Genomic DNA, 23,691 nt, shown 5'->3' on the forward strand with positions numbered 1-23,691 from the left:
AAAACCAAAGAAGGATCCAACCAAAAAGAGAAATACAGGCCAATCTCCTTAATGAACATGGTTGGAAAAATCTTCAATAAGCTATTGGCAAACTGAATGCACCAAATCTTCAAAAAGATTATGCACCATGACCTGTAGGATTAATCCTAGGTATGCAGGGATGGTTCAACACATGCAAATCAATAAATGTAATGCACCATTTTAACAGAACCAAGCACAAAAACCACATGATCACTTCAGTAGATGCAGAAAAAGATTTGACATAGTCAAACACCTAGTCAAGATAGAAACCCTAAAATAAACTGGAATTGAAGGTCTTTATCTCAAACTGCTAAAAGCCATCTATGACAAACCAACAGCCAACATCACCTAAATGGTCAAAAACTGAAAGCTTTTACTCTAAAATCAGGAACAACATAAGGATGTCCACTATCACTGCTCCTGCTCAATATAGCTCTGTAAACATTAGTCAGAGTAATTATACAAGAGAAAAAAATAAAAGGGATATGTATAGGTAAGGAAGAAGTTAAATTATCATTATTTATTGATGACATGATACTCTGCTTGGAAGACCCCAACAACTCCACCAAAGACTCCTAGAATTAATAACTAATTTCAGCAACATAGTAGGATACAAAATCAACACTCAAATCAATAGCATTCTGGTACATGAATAGCAAACTCACTGACAGAGAAATTATGAAAACAATACCTTTTGTAATAGCATTAAGAAAAATGAAAAACTTAGGAATTAATCTAACAAAGGAAGAGAAAAATCTATATGTTGAAAACTACAGTACAGTGGTACTCTGAAAATGGACATCCAAGAGAATATCAGACCATGGAAAGATATCCCACATTCTTTGATAGGAAGAACAAATATAGTAGTACCTCGGTTCATGAACTTCATTCTTTCCACAGTTCTGGTTGCAAACTGAGTTGGATGAGAACCGAATCAAATGGAATGTTTAGGTTCAATGTTGACTTTATGGGCAAATTTGATTCGGTTATTATCCAGTTCAGTTTGTGACCAAAACTGCAACTGAATTACAAGCATATTCCATTGTAACTAGAATCTTGGAACAAATTTTGCAACCAGAATCATGAAAATAATTCAGTTTGTGACCCAAAGTACCTAGGGGCGGGGAAAATAGCTCAGTGGCACAGTGCCTGCCTGACTCAAAGTACCATTGTACTCTGAAAAAGGAGATTGATGAGACTATCAGAAAATGGAAAGATGTCCTCTGTTCCTCTTTTTGGATACACAGAAACATAGAAACAATACTACAGTGAAAATGGTCATGCTTCCCAAACTGTTATTCAGATTTCATCCAATTCCAGTCACAGTACCAACAGCATACCTCACAGAACTAGAGAAAACATTCCTAAAATTCATATGGAACCAGAAGAGACCTAGAATACCAAAAGCAATTCTGGGCAACAAAGGCAAGGTAGGAGGCATCACAATCTCCAATTTGAAGGTATACTGCAATGCTACTGTGATAAAAACAGAATAGAAGATAAAGAGACAACTCCATGTACACTCAGCTACCTTACATTTGACAAAGAGCCACACCTTCACTGGAAGAAAGCTACCCTCTTTAATAAATGGTGCTGGGAAAACTGGCTTTCCACATGCTGAGAGCCATATCTCTCACCAAGCCATATCTCTCACCATGCACTAAACTAAAATCAAAATGGATTAAAAGTGTAACTATTAATGCTGGAAGGTTGAATAGGTAAAACTCTGGAAGACATAGGTTAGGCAAAAATTATATGAACAAAACCCCAATCACACAGGAAACATTACAAAGAATCAACAACTGGGATCATGTCAAATTAAAAAGCTTTTGCACAGCAAAAGAAACTATCAATAGTGAAGTGAGAACATACAGAATGGGAAAAAGTTTTAACAGCTACTCCTTAGACAAAAGACTAACATTTAGAATATATAAAGTACTCAAAAATGTCAGACCTCCAAATTTAAGACCCAATCCAAAAATGAGCTCTGAAAGAATAGACATTTCTCAGATGAAGAAGTACAACAGCAAATAAACATATGAAAAAATGATCAACATCACTGGTCATTTGAGAGATGCAAATTAAAATAATGCTGAGATTCCATCTCACTCCAGAAAGAACAGCTATCATCAAGAAATCAATCAATAACAAATGCTGGCAAGAATGTGAGGAAAACCCCTCTCCATTGCTTGTAGGCATGTAAATTGGTACAACCAGTATGGAAATTAGTATGGATATTCTTCAAAAAACTAAAACTAGAGGCTCCACTTGACCCAGCTCTTGCCCTTCTAGGTAACCTCCCCAAAGAGTTAAAAGTATCATACCACAATGATATATGAATATCCATGTTTATAACACCAAAATTTATAATGGCTAAATCTTGAAAATAGCCCATATGCACATTAACAGAAGAATGGATAAAGAAAATGTGGTATTTATATACAATGGAGTACTACTCTTCCATAATAAGGATAAACTTGAATCATTTTTAGACCATAGTCTCAAGTGAAAAAATTGGATAGAGAAGTTTACATCTTGCATTGTTTATCTGGTGTGTGAAACCCAAAAAGTGAATGAGGAGCATAATGGAGGACAGGTATTGGGAAGCAGGAAGAACACGTTTAAATGGGAAGGGGAACAAGGGAGGAGGAGGGAAGAAAGGGAAAAGGAAAAAGAAAAAAAATGAAAATAGAAGGAAGAAATGGAGACAAAGCTTTTGCAAATAAGGAGGGGAAGAAGGGCTGAAGAGAGGGGAAAGGAATGGAAAAAAATAAGAATTGAGATGCGCTATGTAGAGGTGTGAATTCCCTACAGTGAATATGATCATTATGTGTGACAATATGCCCTAATTTTAAAAGCAAATTTTAAAAAAATTTAAAAATTGAGAGCTGTTTTAAGTAGAGCAAAACAAACAAACAAACAACAACAAAAAACAAACAAAAAGAACTTGTCATAGCCAGGCATTCATTATATATCATCTCACTTCTTTGATAGCAACTCAGCACTATTTGGTAAATGCTACTATTATTCCAGTTTTACAAAACAGGAATCTGGGACACAGACTAGTTAAGCAGTTGCTGAAGGTCTCAAATCTTGAAAGACATAGAATGGGATTTGAATCTAAGTGTAATATTTATACAAGATTTGATTTTTGCCACTACATTACACTGCATTTTTGTGTAGAAAGTGTTCATTAAATATCTGATAAATGAATGAAAAAATTATCAATAGTTGTGTGCTAGGATAAACTGGAATGAAGACATAAAGCAAGTAGGCAAATCAGTTAGGAGGCATTTGAAATAATGCAATTATAAATAAGTTGAATTAGAGTCATGGCAGCGGAGATGGTAAAGAAGGTCCAGATGTGAGAGAGATTATTCTGGATATCAGCAGAACGGCTGGCTGATGGAGGGGTGAGAATGGGAAAGTGGAGACATCCTAGATGATTCAGGGTTCCTGGCAAGGCCTGAGACAGAATTAGGGAAGTCTGAATGAGCTGGTGACTTAGACAAGCAGACTATAAATTAGATTTTAGACATGTTGAAGCTGAGGTGGAAACAAAACCATTGTGCAGAAATTACCAGCCAATTTCTAGAGAAACAAAATTGGATTTTTCCCAAAAATCCTGGTGAATACTATTTAGTCTGGTTGAGATAATAGTCTCAGGCGTACAACCCAATAATATTTATGTACTTCCTATTCATTTTTCAATTTGTATATCTGCTGTTTTTAATTGTCCTGGGAAACCTCTTTTTTATTCTATGAGAAAAACATTTACTGTTAGTAGGCTGAAGATTCAAGTCTCTTTGTTTAATTATGAACCAGTTCATGTCATTAAATGGCTGTTTGATGGTGCCTTAAGACAGGGAAATCCAATATGACAAAAATATGGGTTTTACAGAGTGTATGTAAGGACACACAGTTATGGCTGGTGTGCACGCATTTTTAAGAGGCTGATACAGTAGGAGCAATGATCAAGAGGGATCTCAGCATCATTATCAGTTCAAAGACTGGCTCTAAGAAGGCTGTTTGACTTCTCAAGCAGTATCCTCAAGAAATCTACTGTTAGCCACATTTGTCTTCCTTGCATCTTGAAGATGGATGTTAGCAAATTACACTGAAGCTCTCAGATAAAAGGTACTAAACAAAGACCTGATTCCATCCCCTCCAACAAATTATTAAATCTATACATGTCATTTTCTAATAGTATGCGTGAGCATCCCACAAGGACATGACATTGTGCCTGGCTACAATCAAGTCAAATTAGGCAAATAGAGTTCCACTAGGAACTCATAAGCATTTATATATATATGAAGAAAACTGTTTTTAATATACCTTATTAGTTACTTAAAGGACTACACAAATAGGTACAGTAGGAAATCTTTTGCACTTTCTTAATCCAGCATCTTAAATGATTATATTTCACCTTAAATGCTAATGAAGTTTATTTATTAATGTATACCTTCCACTTTAGTGCCTGCGAAAGTTCCATTTAGCATATCAATTTTGTTAAAAGTTAAGCCACTGGACTTTTGTCCTGATCTGTTAACAAATCTAAACCTCATTATCCAAGAAAAGTAATGAGAGAAAGGGATCTATTTTTTAGTGCTTTTTTGTAACTCACATTACCTTAAAAGGATGCACATTAAGAGGAGTAGGAATCCTAATTAAACAAATATGCCTTTGGTTGACACTCTCTGTGATCATTTTTTATTGTGGTAAGTATAAGCAAACTACATCCTATTCCTGATTTGGACAGCCAAAACCAAGAGCTACAGCATGATCAAGATTAAATAGAATAGGAGGTGAAGGTGATGAATAGCAATCAAATTTGAAAATGATTTCAAAACAATGCATCTGTACAGTTTCATACTAATTAACTCCATACAAGCCCCTTGCCCCTCCATGAACACATACTCAAAAAAATGATAAACAAACATTTGCAGACTTGCCTGACAGCTGAAAAAAATTATGAAAATCATATTTCAAATAAACTCGCCATGCTGGGCACTGCGGCAGCTCGTTTTTCTCTACACTTAGCCCATCAGATGAGTGGCCCATCTGTCCCTGGGTCCTCTTTTAGTTAAGAAATAAATGCCGGCCAGGCAATCCTGAATGTGTTTGCTCCAAATTAAATCTATATTTAACTTTTTAGTCACTATGCTCACATCTATCTCCATCAATTTTACCACTTGCCCTATTCAAATAACAAACACTCCTTTACATTCTCATGTTCACAATCTATCCACATTATGGTGCTTATTTTCCTCCCTGGTGCTTAGCTGCAAACCAGCAAAAGCTAGGATGCATCATGAGTAAATATATAAATATCATCAGCTATCACACCACTAGGTTTAATGGAAGTCAATATCAGTATATTATACTTTGTGCTTTGCAATTCCATTCTAGGCTCAACAGCACTGGTCATAAAAAGTAGTATTCCAAACTCAACCCCGTGATAGTGATAATGAAAAAAAGGATCCTTTTTCTTCTCAACCTGAATAAAAAATTAAAACTGTTAGGGCATTTAGCTCAAGAGAAAATTGGCAAATTAACAAAATGTAGAAAGAAAATATTCATGGCTCTTATTGTGAAAGATAAATAATTTAAGATGAACTGAAGAGAAAAAATTCAGTTACCAAAGAGACAGAAATTAAGCTTTAGTAAATTCCAGTGGGTTTTTAGCATGGATTCCTTTTCCTCTGCCATCATAGTCTCAGAGAACACCAATGGCCGCACCTCTGGTAGCCTTTGACATGCAAATTTATTTTTTCCCACAGGTCTGTTTCTTTCAGTTCCTATTTATGTGGTCAGTTTACTCCGATCTGGATCTGTAAGGTTCTCTTCCAAATGTATTTCCGCACCTAGCCTGAAGCTGAATTAAGAACTTTGACCTACTTTGGCTTTCATTTTTCATCTGAAATGCCACGTTTCAAACTGGACTGTAGTTCATGAGGCAAAGCATCTTTACTCTGGCCCATTTCTGGACTTTTGCCTTTGGGGAAATGACTGTTAAAATTTCATTGGCCTGGCTACATTAGCTGGGTTACCCTCTGTACCCATAAAGCTGAAGGGATGCCCAGACACTTATAGCTACTACTTTAAAGAGGTAATGACAGGCTGTGGCCACATTACATCTATTGTACACGAGATCTGTAACAGGCGTTATGGGATCAAGGTAAAGAGGACAAATGTACGACAGATGTCATGTTCCCTGGTGACTTCAGTATTCAGTCTCTCTCTAACCTAATTTAAAAATCCAGTCCAAATGTATCTTTGTAGGTAATGTATCATAGCACAACTTCAGGGAAGCCTGCTGAAAGGACGACGAGCAATGCGTTAGGAGTATCAAGTCCACAACCCATAGACTGGGCTGAAATGTATAAAAAGAAAAAGGGAAAAAACAGAAAATAAAAGAAATTTTAGTCTATTTTTCATTTGTATTCAGCAATACAAAGTTTTACCTTTTACCAAGTGATTAGGTAACACACATAAATAGTTCATGGTTTCATTTAGAAAGGGGTGACCCAGGGCATATGAAATATAAATGATCAAATTACTTCAGCTTTGTCATTTCTTCTTATAGTTTATTATGCAAAATTATTCAGGTAGAATAAAAAGCATTATGTCTCTCTGAATTACAAAATAGCAGTGAACTAGAAAACGAAAAGAGAAATGTAGTAAGCTCCAAGTGTGCCCGCCTGAAAGCAAGGTAATAATCCTATGGACTTGGATGGCTGGAGTGGGCCAAAATGGAAACACAAGAGTGTCTGCTATGTCATAAAAGAAGATACTGAGATGACCAGCAGGTGTATAAAGAAATGCTCAGTACCACCAACCCTCATGGAAACAAACACAAATCAAAACCTTAATGAGACATCACGTCGGGCTTGTTAGAATGGTTATTATAAAAAGGGCAGCAAGTACTGGCGAGCGTGTGGAGAAAAGAGCCCCTGCACAGTTGATGAGAAAGTAAACGAGTGAAGCCATTACAGAAAACAGTATGGAGGCTCCTCAAACCCTGGCAATAGAAATACCATATGACCAAGTGATCTCACTTCTGGATTTCTATCCAAAGAAAATCAAATCAGAATGTTGAAGAGACATCTGCTCTCCCATGATATTGCAGTGATATTCCTAATATTCATGAAATGGAAACCACCTAAATGTCCATCAACTGATGGATGGACAAAAGCAACAGGGTACACATACAGAATGGAATACTATTCAGCATTAAGAAGAAGTAAATCCTGTCATTTGCAACAAGATAGATAAATCCATGGAGCATGATGTTATGTGAAACAAGGTAGGTACAGCAGGACAAGTGTCATAAGCCGAGTATACAGGACCTCATTTTATACATGGAATATAGAAAACTATAGATCATAGAAACAGAGCATAAAATGGCTATTACCAGAGGTGAGGACTTGGGGCCTTGGGGAGTTGCTACTTAATCAAGGTTCACTTAGACTGGACAAACATATTCAAGAGACCCCGTCATGATGACTACAGTTCATAATAATACATCATATGCTTCAAAATCACTAATACAACAGTTTTAAAGATTCTTACCAAAAATCTATGGTGAGGTAATACATGCATTAAAGAGCCTGATTTAGCCATCTTACAATTTATCAAAGCATCATGTTATATAACACATGTATGTATAATTGCTTATCAATTTTAAATAAATAAGAACTAATGTCTGTCTATCAGGCATTATACTGACATCTTTGTTCACAAAAACCATTGAACTTAAACTTCCCGACAGGTTGAGGAGGATGTTATCATTCCCAGTTTACTGATGAAGAGACTGAAGCTCAAGTGAAGGTCACAGACCTTGTAAGGGACATATTTTTAACAAGGGTTAGCATTAATTTGGTTGTGATAGTGGCTGCGTTGTTTGTGGTGGTGGTGGAGGGTATGTGTGCATGTGTGTGTATGCCTGTGTGTGTATGTGTGTTCTTTTTAAAACAATTTATAGCAGGATACATATTTAAGCTAGTTTTCACAACTTAAGTAATAGTATATTTTTAACAAAACAAACATATGTCTTAACATATGCAAAGCTTAGAAATACGAAGTTGATATCTCTACATTTTTTAAAACATCTTTGTCTTTAGGGTTCATGATTTTGGCTTTTCAGAAATTCCACTCTGTAGAAATAGAACTAATGTATTGTCAGACATACACACTAGCACAGTGATGAAGAAACAATAAAAAATACCCCACTGATGATGAGCCAAGGGGAACAGAATTGGTACAAATAGCTGCAAACCAAATTTGCCTTACATTACAAAATGTTTACTTCAGGTACTATAGGGCTTTTCATACTTAGCAGACAACAGTTTGGGTTTTTTTTTTTTGTCACAGCTTTATGTGAAGTTGGTTTAAAAATAACCGTCCCATATTCACATACTGAAAAAAAGAGAAAAAAGCAGGCATAAAATGATTTGGCTTTAGTATCATAGTGTGCTAAGTTCTGATAAGGTATCTGCTGAAAATTCACAGCATTGCAGGCAGATGCATACTCTGTCATGCTGTTACAGTAACTGAGGGTGAGACCACACCACCCCTTCTGATTTACCTTCTCCACAGCAACTATTACAATGTGCAGTCATCTAAATTATTTGGGGTTAGTTGTTTATACTCTCCCCTTCACCACACTGTAAATTCCATGAGAGCCATGGCCTGATGTCCTCTTTGGTGCCATATACGTTGACTATTGATGACAAAGCACCCCTTTGCTCCTAACTTATCTTAGTGAATGTCCCTCTGTTCCCTGAGTGATATATTGTTCAAAACAGTTTATACTTTCATGTGAGATTTTGCTTGTTTTTATAGTAAATGCACCACAAGAAGCTGAAATTTGTCTTCGAGTTTTCTTTCCTTTGTTAAGATGGAAAAATGTCCTAAAAGCAGGACTTTATATTGCTACAAGTTCAGTGTCTGGACTAGCACCTGATGTGAAACACAACTTTAATAAATATTGTTGAATAAATGAAAGAATAATCATGAATGCACTTGGCAGAAAGGAGGCATTCAACAGATGCCACTGATCAGATGACCACAGGCAAACAAATTTTCAAAACAGGGATGAGATTCTTGTTGGCAGGTTTTGCCCTTCGTTACACAATTAAGAAGGAGCTGACGAGCTGTAATTCTTGTTGGGACCAAATCCCGTAAGAGGAATAGAAAAGAGAACTTAGGCCTCTTCAAGCCTTTCCATTTAGTGTCCAGAATGAGCTGACAGTTCAGTTTTTGAAGTAAGTGGCTTACTATCTCAAGAGGAATCAACAGTAGCTATTATTGTTTAAAGACCAGAAGGATTGATGAAGTAAGTAGATGCCTAAGGGTCAGGGACTGACTTTGGGATTTTTCCAATCTAGATAGACAAGATTTTCTTAGCCAAAGGATATTTCTTTTCAGCACCTGGAAAACATCTGCCTGGCCGCAGGAAGGTGGCCTGGGGCTGGCAGCAAGGAATTTGTCTTTGAAGAGAATAGCACTGTGTTTTGCCTGCAGGAGCCACATGTGCCATTTCTGCAAGACAGTGTTGTGAAGAGAGTGGCGTCCAAGGAAGTCAAATACCTCAACAAAAAATGTGAGCTCCTCTGCTCGCAGAAGTTCGCATGCAGCAGCAAGGAACAGGGCACTGGGAAGCTACCACCAGGGGCAGGTTCTGGAGCACCAGGAGCTTTTCCCACAATTACCCATGATGACACATAAACCATGCAAAAGATAACCCAAAATCAGAAAAACATAACAATGTTGGAACTAGGTAACACAAAATGCAGAGAGGTATGGATGAAAGCAATATCCTCCATAGCTTTTCAAATTGGATGCAAGTAGGTTACATTACAAGTAAGCTAAACTGTACTACTCTGTGTCCTCAACATGCACAGATCAGCTAATGTCAGAAATGCATAAATGCTCAAGTTTTTAGAAGCAAGAACAAGGGCACTGCTCACTTGATGCTTCCTGGTTTGGTGAGGAGTGGGAAGGACTGAGTTGTTGCTTACTCCCTATCCAGGTGTCACTGTACAGGGCGTGACTTTAGAGTCTACACCCAAACTCCATGTTCAGGAGAATGTCACAGAAATGCAGATAACTGGAAAGATAATACATATTTAAACCGCATCTAACTCCAAGAGAACCTGAGAGCAATCAATCTTTTTTTAAATAAGGAACTAAGTCAATAGCATCTGAACAACAGATGAGAATTAAAGCAAAATCTGTTGGATAGTGGTAACAGCTTTTGTGTTCTTTGTTGTTGAGAATGCACATGAAGCAGCAACTCCAATATGCTCATAACTCAGATGCAGGAGACTACGGAAAAGCAGTTGCTATTTTTATACCAAAGATAAAATCAAACACCACCTTTCAGTCCTTCACTTTGCTAAATCAGAAGAAGGAAAGAAAGCCTAAGGTTCTAGATGTCTAAATGATTTAGGATCTGTGATCTCTACTATTTGAAAATAAACAGGATATTGGACAACAAAAGGGGAAAACTGGTAATGAATTATGGACAATCAAATAGGACCTACTGAATCAAATTATATAAAATAAAATATAAAGTAAAGGTTTAACTTAGTAATATTGTAGGATATGGGTTATGTGAATCTCTAACAGTTTTTACATTTATAGACTACGTTCTAGTTAAATTACCTTTATAGTGTTCTTCTTTTAATACCTTTAGGATGAAACTTTTCCTCATAACTTACTATGATATTTATTATAAAAAGTGATAAAGTTATGATAACAACTATATTTGTTTCCCACTTGCGCTACAATAAATTGCTGTAAATTTAGTGGTCTTGATAGCACAAATGGGCTAAAATGAAGAGTTTTGGCAGAGAAAATTTCTTTCTTTGCCCTTTCCAGTTTCTAGATGCTGCCCACATTCCTTCACTCATAGTCTCTTCCTTCTATTTTTCAAAGCCAGTAGCACTGTGTTTCTCTGTCCTTTACTTCCTGAGTCTCTTCTCCCTCTTCCACATTTAAGGCCCCTTGTGATTATATTGGACCCACTGAAGAAACCTAGAGTAATCACCTTACCTTACAGTTAGCTGACCAGCAACTTTAATTCCATCTAGAGGCTTAACTATCCTTTGCCATATAACATAACATATATCCAGATACTAGGTATTGGACATAGATATCTTTTGGGGACCACTGTTAGGTCTGACTACTGAATGATACTTGCCAAGCATAGTAACATATAATTGACACTATAATTTAACAATAATGGTAGATTCTAGTATTATTCCCATTTTTCAGATGAGGAAACCGAGACATAGTGGTTAAAAAAACTTGCCCATTGTTACTTACATAGGAAGTAGAAGAGCCAGGATTGAACTTGGAGGTCTACATACAAAGCTTGTACTACCACCATTTTTAAATTGTCATCTAAATGCATTGCAACTGCATGTCATAATTATTACCAAGTGCTTAAATCACAGCCCTTCTCTTCTGACAATCAGTAACTACTCAGAATAAAGAGAAGTTTAAAAGTCAAGGTGGCAAAAGTAAAGAGGGAGTCTATAGAAACCACCAGGAAAAATAAACCAATATCTATTGAGAATTTTTCCCACTGTAGGTCACATTAGGTAAAAGAGAAGCCATTGTTTTGGACTGAGCTCTTACACTAGGACAAAACAGGCCCGACCAAACCAGAATGAATTTGCTCTTGCTGCATACCCCATGAGCAAAGTAAACTAATTTTCCCAAAACAGGTGCTTCTCAACAACCCATCAAGAAAAGGTCCAGTCACCCTACACCACCCTGGTAATGAAGTCCTATCTGCTCTAACCCTATAAGGCAAGTAATTTTAAATTTCACTTTTTAATTCCTTATTTCTGCTTTTCTCAGCCCTTTTCTACCTGTAAAGGCTCACATCCTCTGCTCAGCTCATCCAAGCACCTATTCTGTAGGTGGGATGCTGCTGATTCACGAATCAGGAATGAAAGTCAGTTTGATCTTTAAAACTCAGTTTGTTGAAAATTTGTTCTTTGATAGTCAGAGGATAGAGTACCAGGATGTCCAGCTTGCTTGGGTCCCCTCTCCTCAGCCCAGGTGACAGTAAGATAAGAGTGTATCTTAACATATACAGGGGCAATGATACAGTACCTAAGACTGTGAGCAGGAAGATATTGGCATGGCATGCTCTGAGCACGGAATGGGAAGGATCAGAACTGTTAACACTATTTGTATCCCCCCAATCACATTGCAGTTTATAAGACCCTCACATGTGCCCAAGAGAATGGAACTTTACTTTCTGTTGGAAAATCTCAGTTGGACATCCCAAGCAGAGAACAGCTGGTATCACAGACCACCCAGCACATTAGAGAGATACCTTCTAAGAGTTCCACAAGGTGGTGCCAGGCTGGGTCACCATCTATCATAGCTCATCATTCACATCAGTCCATGGAAGAGAAGTATAGAAGCTAACTTATTTAATAGAAAATTATAGTAGACTGTCATCCTCCTTCCTACTATTTCTCTTGAGATCTGTAACCACTCACTGACCCTCTCCCTCCCTGCTGCAGGAGAGCATTCTTGGGAGTCCCAGGCCTGTGGCCTGAGCTGGGGAGACCCCCAAACCAGAGCACAATATGTTCTGGAGAATCCTGAAGACACTGGGCAGGCTGGAGCATCCCCGTGGTAGGGCGAGGGGAAAGGGACAGGAACGGCAATCTCTTGCTCACTTGGAGGGTGAGGAGTTGGAGATTTCAGTGGACCAAGTGGTAGTAAGTGAGGTTTTGAGAACATGTCAAGCTGTTCATCCCCACAAAGCCTACAGTTGGTGTCAGGAGACCCCAGGGTGGGCTGTCTGAAGTCAGAGGCCAAGGGTAAGAGATCTGAGGATGGCGAGGAAATGAACTTCCTCTATTAACACTGTTACAGTAAAGTTCTTCCTTAACAATCCAAAGCAGCGGTCCACGATGAGTTCCATGACTGGTTACACCAGATTCACCATTTAAGTAAAACTCTCCCCATGTACTGCTGTCCTTATCCTTCTCCCTCCCCGGGTTCCAGAGACTGAGAAGTAGGAGATGGCAGCATCCCTCTCCCACCACACTGCAGGGCACCCTTTGGGCTTGAGGTCCGAGGGGCAGGGAGGAGGAAAGTTCAGACTGCACTAGATTGGCTGTTTGAGTCCCTTACAAAGATAGTGTTTTATTACCCAAAGTGACCAGAAAGCTGTCAGGCAGAAACCTGAGATATCAGGATTGGGAGAAGACAGCCTCAAAAGAGCATTTTTGAAGCTAGCTAGATGAGAAGAAATTCAGCTCTTTTGTGACTTCCTAGCTACGCCTGCCTGGCCAGTGAAGCTGCTGCAGCTCATTCCTACCTCACACCTGCACTGGGTTGCTAGGGCAGGAATGTAGACCTAACCTTTCAAGTGAGAAAACACAGGCTTAGGGAAGGCAAGCAACATGTGGGAAGCTCTGCAGCTCATTGGGGGAGGTTCCTGGATTCAGACCAGGGTTATCTGAACCCAAACCCAGTCACGTCCATTGCATCACAGTGCCTCCGCAGTTGACTGGCCATCTGCACACCTGGAGTCCCAGCAGAATGAGGTTTATTGAGCCTGACTTCCCTGTTCAGGGAGGTCTACAGGGAATGGCTGAGGCCTTCCTGGCTTCTCTGGGCTTTCCAGTGATGGCTGCACGGGGAGCACTTTGGTACACGGGGCTTCCGGCTTGGCCTGCATCCTACTAAGGAAGGGCCTTTTCATGACGGCAAACTTATAGTTTCTTCTCATGTGAGCCACTCCAGAAGGCTCCTTTTGCCTCTGCAGAAAAGGATCACATACTTTCATACTTTTGATTTTTTTAAGCTGTTAGCCAAAAATGAGGGAAAGCACTGACTTGCTTCTGAATACACACAAAGGAATGAGTTAACAAGAGAAGTAAAAGGAGAAACAAAACCGACTTGGCCTTCCAAGCAGGCCCATACCTCAGCATGGCTCCAAGTCCCTTCCTCTTTATTTTTCTTTCTGGGTCTTCATTTTCCTCTTTCTGCTTTTTCTCTTTGACTTTCAGCTTGCCTTTTTCCTTTTTCTTCTCCTTCTCTTTTGTTTTTTTTACCTTCCTGGCTTTGTTCTCCAGGTCCTCTAGCTCAGAGTTCCCCTGAGGGGCAGATTCACAATTCAGAGCCCCTTGGCCCGAGTGAGAGCTCTTATCAGACAGACCATCTGAACAGAGAGAAAAAAATCAATACACATGGTCAGCAGCACTCATGGTTATATATAAAGGGAAGTCAAGATGCACAATCCAGAAGAACGGAAGTACTCCAGAGTTCTATCCTTGCATGCAGCTACCTGTACGCTTTGAGGGCAGGACTGCATGGATCTGGTTATCTCAGGCAAGGATGGGTGCTGGGCTTGAGCCCACTGCTTGCTTGGGTGGTCATACGAAGGGCCTGAATGGTACAAAGCACTAAGCCCTCGGAAAGCTGGCTTGTTAAACCTGATCAGCTCAGAAAGCCCCCATGCTGGGAAACAAACAGTGCCACTTTCCTTCCAGAAGCTTTTTTTTTCAGTACAAATATAACCCAACTGCTCTACTCAATTAATGCAGTCAGTCCTCTGGTTGATGCTGCTTTTAATGTCTCATATAAAAATGTCAAGAAATGCATACTTAGTGCTAGTACCCTAAGGGTAAATGACAGTTGGTCCTTGTAGGAAAGCTAAGGAGAACATTTCTTTAGCATTTGCACTGTAAAATAAATTGCACATTGTGTTCTCCAATTCCATGTTCGTTAAGCCAAAGGGCAAAACATATCAGGAAAATGAATTACTTTTAATATCAAAAATATAATTGTAATCCTTAAATCATTTTCCTCTGTAGTTAAGCACAGACGCTTGCTCGCCTGTGGTTCGCAGATGATAACGAGATGGAGAAGCCACTTCAGGGAGTGCACGGCCTCACCAGCATCGAGTTCTTCCGGTCCATCATAGGACTTGTCAATGGCTGCTCTGAAGCTCTCGTTGCAGCCGCGGCCTCGGACCATGTGTGGCCGGGGTCTGTGGAAAGGGAGTTCATTCTTCCTGACTTCGGCCACAGCAGTCTGCAGACTCTCCAAGGAACTGGACTTTTTCAATCCCAGGGTTGGACCAAAATCTTTGTTTGGAGATTCTGGAAAAAGAAAGGGCAAGAGGTCACCCCTCCCATAATGGGGCACTGTGGTACAGTGGAAATATGTCATTCGAGGATCACTTCCTTTTGTGTATTTTTCAAAAGGCAATGTTAAATGAATAGGAGTTGGGGGTTACATGCCAGCTTTACCACTCTTTGTGACCTTGAGCAAGTGGTTTCACTTCTCTGAGGTTTGGTTTGTTTCTTTTTTTTGGAAGCTGTGATAAGATTTGAGCTGAGAATATTTAAATATATCTTCTACAGAGAAATGTATATGCATATGTATATACACACATATGTAGACACACATGTGAATTTGAAAGGCTGTCTCTCTACAGATATTGTATATAGAAAGTACACACATATACACACATGTGCACATACACACCAACACACATACACACATACACACAGAGCATAAGGCCTCTCTCTCAGTACTCATCCTGGGCACACTGACATATTGTACCTTTTATTATTACCATGGTTGTTTATATGATTATACCAAGAAATCAGGAAACATTAGCAATTGTAATTTTTGTGACTAAATGTTTACCCTAATGGCTATTAGTGTACAGTGAATGGAATTTATTTAGTCTGCATGTAAATAAAAAGGAATGAAATAAAAATCCTTTTCTGAGAGTTTGTAGGGTTTTGCCTGAACCTGATCCCCTCCACTCTCTGTTCCTTGACACCCCCATTCCCACCTGAGCTGGTCCCCCAACTACTAATAACAAGATTAGGCTACTTAAGTAGTAGCAGCATAGGAATTATTTTAAAGATGGGAGGAATCCATCCAGGCTCTTGTTTCTATATTCCAAGCTGTTCCACCAGGGCCAAACGCATGTTCTCCTTTAGGTGCAAGGGAGATTTCTGTCATCAAGAACACACTTGCATTTGTGGAAATAAAACTCCTGGGCAATTTTTCAGTAGATACAGATTGAGCACATATTAAGGACTGTGTTCTTAGAGTTCTACTTCAATGCTTTGCACATTGGAAGCTCCATAAACAGCGTGGCTTCTGTTTTTGTCACCACTAGCGTTGCTTCTACTACCACTGCCATTGTGAACACTATTACCAGTGGCCTCACATAGCATTAGGTACCACAGGGATATCAAGAAAAGCACAGTAACGGCTTGATGTGTATATACAGCCACATAAAGTTAATTAGCAAAATATGTGCTTTCTATTGTTCTGAAATACATTAAAAATGGTCAAAATAATGACAATAACACTAACAGCTCACAATGCCTAGAGTAGCCTGTGCCAAGCATTAGTCTAAGTGCTTTGTTATATAACCCTTACAGGTGGGCTACTGGCACTACTATTCATATTTTACACATGACAAAACTGAACTGACTTCCCTATGTTATACATCTAATAAACATTTCAACTGGGAACTGATCAGAGCTTTTCTGCTTTGTACCACATACTTCACTGTGTAATGCAGAATTTGGTCTCTGCTCTCTTATGGTCAAGTTACTTAAACTAGTCTGCGTTTTCATCAGATCTGAAATAAAGATATTAGTCCACATTAGCCCTGAAGCCTAGAAAGGCAAGCAAACTGCAAAAACTGGATATTGCTTCATGCATTCATTATTAACTTACAGGAGGCAACTCTGCAGTTTAAAAATGTACATGATGACAATAAGCACTACATTTTATAGGTAACAGTGTACGTTCATTAACTGTGACAAGAGGTGAGACTAAGCAAGAATAAAAATGGAAGAAATTTCAGGACAAGTTGCAGGTGCTACTTGCAAGCATAAATACTGAGGATATGGTACCGTGCAGTTCACAAAAAGGCATGTTTCTTATATGCATAAGAGGGAAGGCGAAGAAATAGAAATTGAATAAGATCATTTCTGACAAGATAACAAAAGGCAACAGAGAGGTTTGGGGGTATTGAAGCAATATTAAAAACTTTGGAGCTTACAGAAAATATTTTATACCAGCAGCACCTAGGGATGTCTGACAAGTTTGGCAAAAATAGGAAGAAGAAAACTGAGAAAGCCCAGATTTTCTGTCAAATACAGTAACCATCTTTTATTTATTAATTGCTATTCAGGAGATTATATTAGAGCCCAAACTGAAAGCATTCGCATCAACCTTTAGCAATCAATTTCAGGGAAGTTGAGAGTGAATAAATCATCTGAGATACAAGGCATGTTATCTAACTCACCTGATGCTCCCCAAGAAGTTCTGTCTGGGGAGGAATAAATACACTGCTACTCCTTCCGAGTAAACTGAACATTCAGGAGTCATGGATTTTGTAGGATTAATAGAGCCAACAATTAATTCAGTTTAAATAAATAGAAGTTCCAGATTAGAAGCTCCAACTGATGTTGGGAAACCTTACTACCCAGGGCTACTGCAGGTAATTCACAGTGAAATTAAAAGCCAAAAGGAAGCAACATTGTAGAGTGTAAATTAAGATTCTGTGACTTCAAGGTTTGGAAATATATATATATATATATATATTTATTTATTTATTTATAATATGTATATATTCCCTGAAGTAACAAACAGGAAGTACCTATGGAAGAGAGACTGAGAGTACAGAGGAGGGCCTAAAATCTGGCAGGCCTTTCTTTACAAGGACTTGGAAGTGGACAGATATAGGACTGGATGCCCACAGGCAAGGGGATTGTGACACAGAATTTCCTGGGCCCCACGTGTTCCTATGTATCAGAGGGTCTTGACAGAAAGTCAAAGTTACCAGCTCCAGAAGGGATTATTATGTCAATTGGGGGCAGCAGTGTTAATTCTAGCAAAACACTTGGAATAAAGTCCCCCCATCATGTTAAGATTGCGTGGAGAACCAGAGGCTGTCCTCTCTAATCCCTTTTCCCTACTCCTATTCACATCGATCTGGGTGTAGGCTGACAATAGCTACAACATTTTACAGCTTTTACAATGAGAAGATTCACTTCGTATTTCCAGCATCACTGGGTACACAAATCATACTTTCCTAGGCTCCCTCTAAGCATAGAGGCCTGCTCCGAGGAATAACAGAGTTAGTAATTTATCATACTCAAAACTGCAGTTACTTTATCCCATTGAAGTCACTCCAAAATATGATGACTTCACGTTTTCATCTGTAGCTGATGTGATATTGGCTATGGCTCATTTTAAGAAACAGCCTTGAGGGTGGCCTGAGAATAAGATGTGTTAAGCATCATGGGATGGACCTTGTCCAGACTTTGCGTATCCAATTTTGAGCATTAATAGGAGTAATCTGATCTTCATATGACTGTTCAATGATTTCCAGGCCAGCTCAGGTGAGTTGCAAATACTAAGGAATAAATCTCTTCCCAAACTTTATCAGCAAAGCTTTAATCTAAATCTTTGATTTCTATATTTAGTGATCATGTCCTCTAAGATCTAGATTAATTTACCCTTCCCTCACAAATATGAACTTGAAGTACACAAACTTCATGGACCAAAAGATACAATTATCAAGGTTGCTAAAAATAGGATGTGTGGCAGCACATGCCTGTAATCTCAGCAGTTGGGAGGCTGAGGCAGGAAGATCATTTCCAGTTCACGGTCAGTCTGGGCTACATGGTGAGTTCAAGGCCATCCTGGACTACATAACAAGAACCTGTCTTAAACCTCACCTCCCCACAAACAGGATCTTGCCTGATATAAATTATTCTCAAAATGGTATAATGAAAACATCTTCAATGTCATGTATCTATTTTTCTCTTAAAATGAAGGCCTCACAAATGAGTACTATTCAAATATAATATGTTTTAAAGGTGATGTACCACTTTTAAAGACTTTGTCTGTTCTCAAGTGAAGGACTGGCTTGACTCAATCCCCGAAGCCTTCCCCATACCGTGCAAAGGGAAATGTCAGGTCATATTTTTCATATCTAATAATCCTCAGATACATTCAGCACTCCTTCCAGAAAAATAGTCATGAAAAGCATAAATATAGCAAGACTAAAGATTTAAATAAGTTCTACTACCACTTCGCCGGTGGGCATGAAAATGTGGCAAGAAACCCAGGGAAGAACTACCATCCAAGCGAAGAGGAGCTGCTAGCCAACAGTGTTAAGACATGGAGAAAGCGCTGTCCCGGCCTTCCAAGTGGAAAGCCTCTGTTCAACACACCAGGAAGTGAGAGGCCTCCGGAAGGACTATTTGGATGCAGGCTCAGTCTTGGATTTCTGTACCTGCCCCAGTGAGAACTGTCATTGATTTCCTGCAGGTTGACAGAGAATAAAAGTGTCTGGACCAGTAGTTTACAGTGAACCATTAAAACGAAAGGTTGTAGAATATTCAAACATTCCCCACTCTGCCAACTATCTCTTGAGTTATTGAATCTCTACCTCCATTTCCTTATCTATAAATTGAGGATAAGACAAGCACAGAAACTTCCTGGTAAACACTGACTGCTCATCAAGCACTAGTGGTTATTGTCACTATTACTTTTGTGTCACCGCAAAACATTTGAATGAATGAAGTCTGACTGCAGTTCATTTGGTTCAACGCATAACTGCTTTTTCTTTTTATTTTAAAGAGAATAGTGAAAAAAAGAACAATAGCAAAATACAAACAAAACAAAGACATTAAAAATGATATGGGGTTTCAAACTAAATGATAGGGGTTAATAGAAGTTGCTGTATTACATATCGTTATCTTCAACGAAGTTGCTCAGATTACCGGATGTAAGAAGGAAAGATTGATCAAACCATTAAAGGGAATAAGAAAATTGTAATTTAAAAGAACATTAGAGACAATGTATAGTTTCACTAGACAGGATAGTAGGAATTCACCCATGGTTGTTATACTGCATATTGTCTCCACAAAAACTGCTCAGAGTACCATTTTTAAATAGGGCCATGTCTTCCACAAAACACTTCCACTGTCCTTCTTTTTTTATTCAGACATTAAACTGGTCTTTGAAAAACAAACTCCTTCCATTCTGTCTTTTGAAATAAGGTATATGTGCTCATCAGTTCATCACATACACAGGCCATTCTTGGTAAGATTAATAGTGGAGTCTTGTTGCCTTTCCCCTTAGGCTATGATCACTTAATTAGTCTGAGATTTCACTGGCAATGTTTGAACTTCCCACTCTAGCATTAAAATCTTGCAATAAAAGAATGCCTTAATCCAGAAGACCAGTAATTGGGTCTTCCATTATTGATGAAATTGCTTCCAATATATCCTTATTAAAAAAAATAAGGACTTATTTGGGGGAAGGTATTCACTCTTAGATACATGCAAAATATCTAAAAGTGAAAAGCTTTTATAATGAACAAATACGTTAATCATATATAAATCATATATATATCTCCATATATATATTATATACACAGTACCATATTAATTTGTAAAATTTCAATATCATTGGCCCTCAAGGCACTTAGTGAAAATTAAGCTAGAGTCTCTCCTAAAATAATGGGATTGTGCCCAGAAGTAAATTAGAGATCAAAATTATCGTAATGCTATCTGGGGGTACAGCAAGCCATGGGAGAAGTCCAGGAATTTGTCAAGGTAGCTTTATCTCATTGTCAATTTGGCCCCACTTTATTATAAGCAATGAACTTGGGAAAACACAATAGAAATATTTTACTTGCTTCATGGGGAGTTGTGATGGGAAATTAATAGCCTTAAAACTCTTTGAATGAAAAATTATTGTAAATTCCAAGTAAGAAGTCATAACACCACTTTATTCTCTAGCATATTCCACTTTGTCTTTTCATTTTAGATGTCAGTTACTGAAAATTTTGTATATTTGATTTTTTAGTAGATCCCCTAGAGGCAAAATGCCTTATGCACTTTAATAGATATCATTGCAGATCCATTAGCCTTGGAAAAAACTTCTCCATAATATCCAAATGTGCAATTTCCCAAATTATGTTATCTGTGCTAACTGCTTCCATAATGGGCCTAACTACCTTCTTGCCTGTCTCAGTATTCCAGATATTGGCCATCCTCCACGCTGACCACAAGGCCCGTTTCCTGCTCATTACCATGGGGCGTAACACAATGTGCTGTATATGATGCACTGTCATTGGGTCTACTTTCCTGTCCTGGCAATTTGCAAGTTCTCCAAGAGCAGATTTTTTTCCTTTTTGAGCTCATAAATCCTAGACCCTTTTGTCATTTCCTGAAATTCATATCAAAATGTTCAATAATGAACTTCTCTTTAAGATTCATCCATTTGCATAATCTCTATCTCTAAACACTATTTTAAAGTGAAAATATCCAGAAAAGATATGGGAAGATTATGTGAATATATAAAATCTTTGATTCTAATAGGCATGGCCCCTCCAGAGTCTTTAAATGTTTGCCAAAGATTGCTATGTACTTTAATTTTTTTTTAACTAAAAATTTCTTCTTTTATAAACTGAAAGTTAAAAATCTTAGGCCATATTCGTTTCTTTCCTACATTCAAATACATCCCACAAATGTAATGACTAGCAAATTCATTACATGAAAATTATTTTCACAATGCTTTATTTTTTTCCTCTATTTTCCTGATAAAAATCAGACTCCATGGCTCAATATAGGGGGTAAACTTTAAAAACATATATATACAGCCATGTCTGTTAAAGCAACAAAAAAATGTTGATCCCATCTCTAATAGCTGCTTTGTTATAATATTCTGGTTTCATTTTTTCCATCTTGGAGAAACTACTAGATTTGGGGTGGGGGTTGGTTACCAGGAATTGAATTCACAACCTCTCGCTTGCCAAGCAGGTGCTGTGTCACTGAGCTATATCCTCAACCCAGGAAAACTACTAGGTTTAAAACAGACAAACAGAACTTCAAAACAAGATGACAGAAAATTAACAAAGGTCGTTATATTACATATTGTTATCTTCAACAAAGTAGTTGCTCAGATTACCAGATGTAAGAATGCAAGATTGATGAAACCATTAAAGAGAATAAAAAATAATTTTAAAAAATTAGAAACAATACAGAGTTTCACTGATCGAGATGGTAGGAATTCAGCAATGGTTGTTATATTACATATTGTTGTCTTCAAATTAGTTGTTAAGATTACCAGATATAAGCATGCAAAATTGTCAAAAATATTTAGGCATTAACTGCTCCTTTCAATAAACCAATAGAGAGCAGCAGTACAATTATGTATTTTTTTTGTTGTTTTTGTGTTATTTTGTTTTTATCTTTGTTGTTATTTTTTAATTTTCTCTTAAAAAAAACATACAAACAAACAAGGGAAAACTGCATTCAAAATTGGAAGAGATTGGCCAGGTGTGGGGGCGCACCCCTGTACTCTCAGCACTCTGGAGGCTGAGGCAAGAAGACCACCATGAGTTCAAGGCCAGTCTAGGCTACATAATGAGTTCAAGGCCAGCTGAACTACATAGAAGGATAGCAAGACCCTGTCTCAAAAAACCAACCAAACAAATATATATACAAGAAATTAGGTAACCAGCACTGGCCCCTGGAAGGTAAATGTAGTTAATTAAAAAATTAAAAGACAGGGGCTGGGGATTTAGCTCAGTGGCAAAAGCTCCTGCCTGGCAAGCGCAAGGTCGTGAGTTCGGTTCCTGGTACCGGAGAAAAACAAAAAAACAAAAAAACAAAAAAAAAAAATTAAAAAACAAATTTCTTTATTATTAAAGTGAGGCGCTCATTTGAGGGCTGAATAAACTGGCAAATTTAAATGGGAAACTTTCCTAGCTGTGCAACAGAATCTATAAACGCTACCCACCTTTTTTTGGCCTTGCTGATCTTTGTATCCTCGGCAGAGAGCAGCAGTTGAGGTGGGAGGACAGGAACATGAGGGTAAAGGGTAGTTCCAGCACTTGGACGTCTGCTGTCAGCACTGTGAGGCTGACGTTTTACCTGAAGAAACACACTCTGGCACGGCCTCGCTGCTTCGGAGGCCTTTATAGTTTACTGCTCTTTGTTACTATGCCCTTAGGCTCTTTTGTGTCACTTTTAAGGATTTAGTCATTTCAACCCTACCTATAATTATTCACCCCTCTTGTCTGTATTGCCTTTCTTTTTCTACCAGTCATTTCTTTTACTTAACTTCTCTCCTTGTAATGTTAATCTTTTCTGCCATTTTCATTTGGGGTGCACTTTAAACAGTCTCATTTTCAAGAACACTTTTATTTGTCTTCTATCTCCTTGTATATCTTGGTAGCAGCTTTTCACTCTGAACAGTGTTTCACTGATTTTTTTCCCTTTTCCCTACTGACACTTACTCTTTGTGTGTCTTGCTTGAACAGCATTTGTGTCTTTTGCTTTTGATTGTTGAGTGGTTTATGCCTTTATGTAGTTGTACCCTACAGTTCTCAAAACATAATATAAAGATTTCTAATACAATTCTTCAAAAATCATTAATCTAACTAGAAGGTCAAGGTGTGATTGAATTCTTGGAAGGTATCCAAGCTACCTATGGTTGCCACACCATAGATTGGGTGACTGGTAACAAGAGAAGGTATTTTATATGCATAGATGGAGTGATTTTTAAATTAGCTACATTTGCCTTCCAGAGGCCAGTGCTGGTCTGGTTACCTAATTTCTCATATATATA

General features: G+C 38.2%; 1 protein-coding gene across 1 annotated transcript in view; it reads right to left on the reverse strand.

Annotated features, from left to right (window-relative positions):
* Pard3b (par-3 family cell polarity regulator beta) overlaps positions 1-23,691 on the reverse strand; it is an 864,914-nt gene that overhangs the window by 280,357 nt on the left and 560,866 nt on the right. The window contains exons 17-18 of the mRNA XM_013520665.1: positions 14,958-15,164; positions 13,984-14,221 (exon numbers count right to left, since the gene is read on the reverse strand). Coding sequence (XP_013376119.1) covers positions 13,984-14,221; positions 14,958-15,164 — 445 coding nt within the window. The remainder of the gene's footprint in view (positions 1-13,983; positions 14,222-14,957; positions 15,165-23,691) is intronic.

Source organism: Chinchilla lanigera, unplaced genomic scaffold (genome assembly GCF_000276665.1).
Source record: "Chinchilla lanigera isolate Chin_1 unplaced genomic scaffold, ChiLan1.0 scaffold00056, whole genome shotgun sequence".
Classification (NCBI taxonomy): domain Eukaryota; kingdom Metazoa; phylum Chordata; class Mammalia; order Rodentia; family Chinchillidae; genus Chinchilla; species Chinchilla lanigera.